The 6789-nt window shown below is 36.3% G+C and overlaps 1 protein-coding gene across 1 annotated transcript in view; it reads left to right on the top strand.

Annotated features, from left to right (window-relative positions):
- Window positions 1–6655, top strand: part of LOC105448113 (cytochrome P450 4C1-like) — a 22553-nt gene extending 15898 nt beyond the window's left edge. Inside the window, exons 4-5 of the mRNA XM_011686482.1 lie at window positions 5083–5271; window positions 6552–6655. Coding sequence (XP_011684784.1) covers window positions 5083–5271; window positions 6552–6637 — 275 coding nt within the window. The 3' untranslated portion in view covers window positions 6638–6655. The remainder of the gene's footprint in view (window positions 1–5082; window positions 5272–6551) is intronic.
- Window positions 6656–6789: the final 134 nt, after the last annotated feature.

Raw genomic sequence — 6789 nt, 5'->3', positions numbered from 1 at the left:
TTCTGTAGAATTATCACGGTTTATGACTTAAAACACCGATATATGACGTATTATAGGACGGGCTTAATATACGACAAGAAGCTTCTAATTTCTATCGCGATATAGCGTCGCCACCGTCAACGCGGAGTTCGTGGCTGACTGGAAAGGGCCCTTAAGTACATATCTCAATTATGAAGCTTGAAAGAATGACCCCAAAAATAGCCTGTATTCTCGCTCTCGATTCCGGACTTTATTTTGGTAATAAATGATAATAAACCATGAGGCACTAATCTTTTGAAACTTTCAAATTAAGCCTACTCTTTGTTGCCAAGTTATGAAGCCTCAAAGTTATCATTTTATACCGTGTTTCTCAAAACGGATCTTTGCATGCGAATAGCTTTTAGGCAAAGCATTTTGGAGAAAAATGTTTCAGACAAAAGTTGTAGGATGTGAAAGAGTACAAGAAAATGATGACCTTCACTGTAACCTTGAAAACACTTTTCCAAACTTTTCCAAGGTCATTTGGAAATCAACTTTTGATTTTTAAATGAGAACTTTTATATAAAGTAACGCTTGGAAGTGAAATGATGATTAGAAAGTACTTTTTTGGACCGAAGATTAAATAATAGAGGTGGCTTTGGGATCAAAGTAGGTTTTATTACTTTTCTTGTTGTTTATTTCTACAATAAGAAAGAGTTTCTACTATTCTGTTTGCTTGTAAATAATTTTTAGAAAAAGCATTTCGGATAAAAATGTTTTAAATAAAAATTGTAGGGCTTGTAAGGTAAACAAGGCCATGTAAGGATAAATAGAAGGCCTTTATTTAGACTTTGAAGACATTTCTAAAGTTTATCTCAAGATCAACTTCAGCTTTTCCAGTGGAAAAGCTGAAGCACTTCAGAGTTTCCAATGGAAGCTTTTTCTTATTGTAGAAATAAACAACAAGAAAAGTAATGAAACCAACTTTGACCCCAAAGCCACCTTTATTATTCAACCCGCAATCCAAAAAAGTATTTTCTCATAATCATTTCACTTCCAAGCGTTACTTTATATAAAAGTTCTTATTTAAAAATCAAAAGTTGACCTCCAAATGACCTTTAGGAGTGTCTTCGAGGTCACAGTGAAGGTCATTATTTTATGTACCCTTTCACAGCCTACAACTTTTCTGAAACACTTTTATCCAAAATGCTTTGCCTAAAAGCTATTCGTATGCAAAGATCCATTTTGAGAAATACGACATAAAATGATAATTTTGAGGTTTCATAACTTGGCAACAAAGAGTAGGATCAATTTGAAAGTTTCAGAGGATTAAGGGCCCTTCCTAGTCAGCCACGAACTCCGCGTTGATGCTATATCGCGGTAGAAATTAGAAGCTTCTTGTCGTATATTAGGCCCGTTCTATGATACGTCGAATATATCGGTGTTTTAAGTCATAAACCGTGATAATTCTATAGAATAATTGTATGCCGATATCGTATAATTGATGTAAAATTGATGTTGCGTAGAATAAAAGTGAAAGTCCTGTACGCGACGCCAACAAAAGAATCTAGTCGGATGAATCACCCGCGTCGTACACCCAAACGGAAAACTATGCATTCGTTATCGGAGGTCCGGCACGGCCTCTCAGACAAATAAATATATCGCAGACATCTGGCAGCAATAAAACTTTCACTTTACAAAAACACGCATACGAACAAGACCCCGTCGCCGCCACCGGGACGCCGTCGTCGTCACACCGTAACGATCCCATTGGTGACGAAATAACACCCCTTCGAGTGACGTGCTCGATAGCCAACCGGTACATCGAGAGACGTTGCAATGAGATAACGCGTCAGCAACCGGGATGCAACGCGGAGAAAACGCTATATACTATATGATGAGCCTTCGGAAGCGCTCAATCAATCGTTTTCGACCTCCGATCCGAGTAGACACGCGTGCCGACTTCTCTCGATAGACATTCGCGAGTACTATTCTTCCTTCGAGACCGAGCTCTCCGAGAAGAGTGCCGCGAGTTGTGAACGCTGTGTCGACGCATCGAACGTTCCATCTGCTCGGCGTAGTACGAATTTAAGACATCGACCGTGCGATAAGACATTTCGCGACTCGCGGATCGTTCCAGAACGGGCCGCGAATCCACGTCACGACTTCGAAGTGACGCTACTTGCGACGCAGATATACGTGCAGCGGACGCAGCCGGCGTGGCGAGTTCCGGTCTAGCGTGCCGCACGCACAGTAGGAGGCCGACCCCCCCTGGCAAGGAAGCCGAGTCTTCACGCCACCGGAGGACGAGTCCTCGAAATCAAGGCCGAGTCCTCGCTGATTGCGACCGAGTCCTCACCGAACGAGGCCGAGTCCTCGACAACAGAGAATGCGACCCTTACCTGCCGCACCACCGAGGCCGAGCCCTCGACAACGCAGATTGCGACCCGGACTGACCGCGCCACTCGTTGACAGAGTGCTGTATAATTAATGTGGTGGACTCAGTTACGTACATTAAATTGCATAATATCTTTATAACATGTGGAACAGTGAATAAAACCCGAAGTGTTTTTCATACGAAATGAGTGTATGGACTTAATACTCCCTACACACGATCCTTCGACGATCCAATTGATCAATCACAGTCGAATATGAAGAGAATACTCGACAATTGAAGAAAATAACGGATCTACTGTGAAAAGTGTTGACAACAAATTTTGTGTGCCATTTTGTTATTATGCGCTTAATTGTGAAAATGTGACTTGTCTCGTATTTATCAAAGTCGTAAAAATGGATGGAAACTATAGTTATTGTCGAATTTTATACGTAAAAGTATCTTTTCCGTTCCTTTCAACAGCTATCAAATCGTGAGTTTTCTTGCTTGAATAAGCTTCACTTTACGTGCCTTTTACGACTGTTTACTGGGGGGAAAAGGATAGTTTCCATCCATTTTTACAAGTTTCCTAAAGCAATCCTATTTATTAATTTTATCCGAATCCTCTTTATTTAAAAATAGTACGCAACAAACTTTTATGTGTCATTTCCATATATAGACTTATAAGATAGACTGCGCGCCCTATTGTTCTCGGTGAGGCAGAAGCTAGAGTGAGAGGGCTACACTCCACATTTCTCTTGTCCTTGTTCAATCGTTGGTGGGGAGAAGAAAAGGGGGGAGACCCGCGCCGCGCCGGCCGTCGTCAGCCGTGCCGACTCGGGAAACGAAAGAATATAGACTTATAAAACTTAACAAAACTGCTGTTTAATATTTTGCTATTCTGATACTATTTTCACAGTCACACACCAAGCAAGGTTCGCTGCTTCACACTAGTTCACTGTGGTTCACTGATTCTTTCGTTTCCTGAGTCGGCACGGCTGACGGCGGCCGGCGCGGCGCGGGTCTCCCCTCTTTTCTTTTCCCCACCAACGATTGAACAAGGACAAGAGAAGTGTGGAGTGTAGCCCTCTCACTCTAGCTTCTGCTTCACCGAGAACAATAGGGCGCGCAGTTTATCTTATAAGTCTATGTTTCCATAGAACTTATAATACATGGAAGGGGACTGCCCATAAGTTGAACAAAGAGATCCACGTCTGATATATCTCTCCCTCTTGCAAAGTTGATTTTCGCAATTACGCATGCGCGGCTTGCGTGCGCACCTTTTTAGTTCTGTAGCGGGAAACGACGCGCTTGCGCATTTTCAAAAATCAACTGAGTGAGAGAGAGGGGTATAGATTCTCTTTCTCACTTCCATTTGACATTATTTGATTCCCCATTCCCCTTCCATGTACTGTAAGTTCTATGGTCATTTCTCGCTGTTTCTCGCTTCTGACGTCACGAGTCCAATATGGCCGCGGTGACTAGGAAGGGCCTTTAATATCTCATGGTTTATTATCACCTTTAATTATCAAAATGAAGTCCGGAATCTAGGGCAAGAATACAGGCCATTTTTGGCCTATTTTTAGGGTAATTCTTTACAATTGCGCCGATATTAACATTATCCCAGATATCTGAACAACGACTAAAATCTCTTAAATGTTGTTCAGGGTCATGATCTTGATAGCGTACGTTAACATTAAGGCCATTTAAGATTCCTGTTATTTTTATTTTTGAAAAAAGAGAGACAATTCCCAATGACTTTGACGTGTGTTGTCAAGCTCAAGATCTTGAACAAAACATTCAAAAGGTTTTATTAGCTGTTGCTCGCACCTGAGATGATATTAATTCCGGCGGAATCAAAACTTTCAGGCCTCATAAGTCAAAATACATTTAATGAAAAAAATACTTTATTATAGTAAGTATCAGGAGACCGTGGAATGTTAACTAACAATTGAAAACTTGAAACGTCAACACGGTACAAAGCGGATCTTGGTGCTTCCATATAATTTTTAGTGTGAATCTTACAATTTTCGATTTATATAACACGTGACCGCAAATCGCGTGCTTCTCCATAGCTCCAAACCGAGTATAAGTATGTAATATCACAATTGTTTGCCGAAGGCAATCTAATAAATTGATGAGAGGCATGCAAATGGATGCTCAAAGCATCCATTTAAATCCTACTTAATGCTCACTTGCATCTAATGAATTCCCCCTCTCTCGCGACGTCAAATAAATGCTAACTTTATTATAGTATTTTAGAAAGTTTTTGAAATAAACTACAAGAATATGTAACAAAAATGGAGGATTTTATTTTAAAAATTCAATTTGATCATTGTACGACCTTGCAGATTTCACCCCAACTCCTACTATCACCATTAGGTACATTTTTTAAAATTATCCTTTAACTTTGCCACTTACGTATTTTTAATTTGCTACAGTTGATCATTTTCGAGATATTTTAGCGTTTCCGGACTTTTCGAGAATCACGCATAGCTATATGTATAGTGTTATATTTATAATATCAAAAATTTATTATAAGTAATAATTATGAATATTTATATTTACTTTTATATCATATTTTATTTATATTATTTATAATTTCAAATAGATATTACTTAATAATAGTTAATAATAATAACATCTCCTTGAAATTCCTTTACATTGATATTGCTTATATTAATCTTTTAATGTTATAATACTATTTATTATATATTTTTTTACATAGTCCTATATTATAATTATTTCAGAATCTATATGGACTCGAATAAGGAAAATGACTGCACCAACATTTAATTCACACATGATGCAAAATTTCTTTAATACGTTTGCTAAACAATCCGTAATACTTACAGATGAATTAGAAACAGTTGGATTAAATGGAAATGAAATTATCCATGTACATTATATAGAAAATTGTACTTGGAAAATTGCATGTGGTAAAACAACATAATTTAAAAAGTATCAGACTTGCTCATATAATTAATAATTAAACAAAGTAATTATCAATAGAAGAACTAGTGAGGCTTGCACGGAGTTAGTGCTGTGATATCAAGTATATTTAGAATAAAAATTAGCACCCAAACGTTTTGGCTCTGCCTCAGTGGGTAAAAAATACAAAATTTCTTATTCATTACATTAAAAGTCGCTTGTTAGCTATAAGGTCACTTGTAGTAAAAATCGTATGTATCGTAATGTAGTAAAAATATTTTTACCCCCTCCTAAACACTCATTCCCTTCCCCTTTCAGAGATGGGGAGCGTTTGCTATCTTTTCTCATTTCATGTTGTTCACCTGCCTGATTAACGTTCCGCATGACATCTCATTTTTATACACTAACTTAAGGTACTGTTCTTACACTCGTTGTCGTCCTGTAACTCTTGGTTAATTATGTGATTGTGAAGGGATTCTCTATTATTTTAGACATGTATATTGAATTACTCTGACTCGATCCAATAAATTCAGGGCTGTTTGTAAGTTTTTTATGATAAGATTGAAACCTATTCTTATATATGGAAACAGGGACAAAAAACTCACCAATGTACCGGATCACATTACACTACGATCTTTCATCGAGAGATCTCACCGCGAGCGATTTTTACTACAAGCGACCTTATAGCTAACGAGCGACTTTTAATGTAATGTATTAAGAAATTTTGTATTTTTCACCCACTGAGGCGGAACCAAAACGTTTAGGTGCTAATTTTTATTGTAAATATACTTGATATCACAGCACTAATTCCGTGCAAGGCTCACTAGCCCTTCATTTGATACTTTGTTTAATATAATTTAACATATTTGTAAAATATTATTAATTATAAATATTTAAATATGAAACTATTTCAAGATTAAAAGTTTTTGATAATACAAAGTTTTCTTATATATTATGTGTTTATCTAAAGATAAAATTACTAAAAATTCTTAGTACAAATAATCCAATCTATACATACTTTTTAGAGATTAACTTCTAAGACATTTTAATAATAAAATTTAAAAAATATGTTAATATTTAAGTTGTCAATAATTATTTTCTTTTATATATGATAACGTGCACATGATAACGGGAGACACTTTTTATTTTTAAAACTGTACTTATTAATATGTATGTTACTTATTAATAATTTAAAATTCAATGTTTTGTTTTAATAATCATTCATTCAATAATTGATTGCACATTAATATTTTGAATAATAAATTTTCTTTTTACATGTTATGTAAAGATTCTCTAATGGGTGTTCTATTGGAACCAAATAAAAACGTTCAAGCTGTAAACGCACTGCAGAAGTATGTAATATTTTTTTTCTAATTTTAAATACTCTTGTATGTAAATTGCCTCACACTTGTGATGTAAATCATGTATTTATTAATAGGAATAAATCGAAAAATATTTGAGAACAAAATTTTTATAAATCACCTTTTTAATAAATTATGCTGCATCAAGAAAATTTTTGTTTATTT

This window comes from Wasmannia auropunctata, unplaced genomic scaffold, assembly GCF_000956235.1.
Source record: "Wasmannia auropunctata unplaced genomic scaffold, wasmannia.A_1.0 LD336116.1, whole genome shotgun sequence".
NCBI classification, from domain to species: Eukaryota; Metazoa; Arthropoda; class Insecta; order Hymenoptera; family Formicidae; genus Wasmannia; species Wasmannia auropunctata.
The sequence above is the reverse complement of the archived record's forward strand: the minus strand, read 5'-3'. Positions and strand labels throughout refer to the sequence as shown.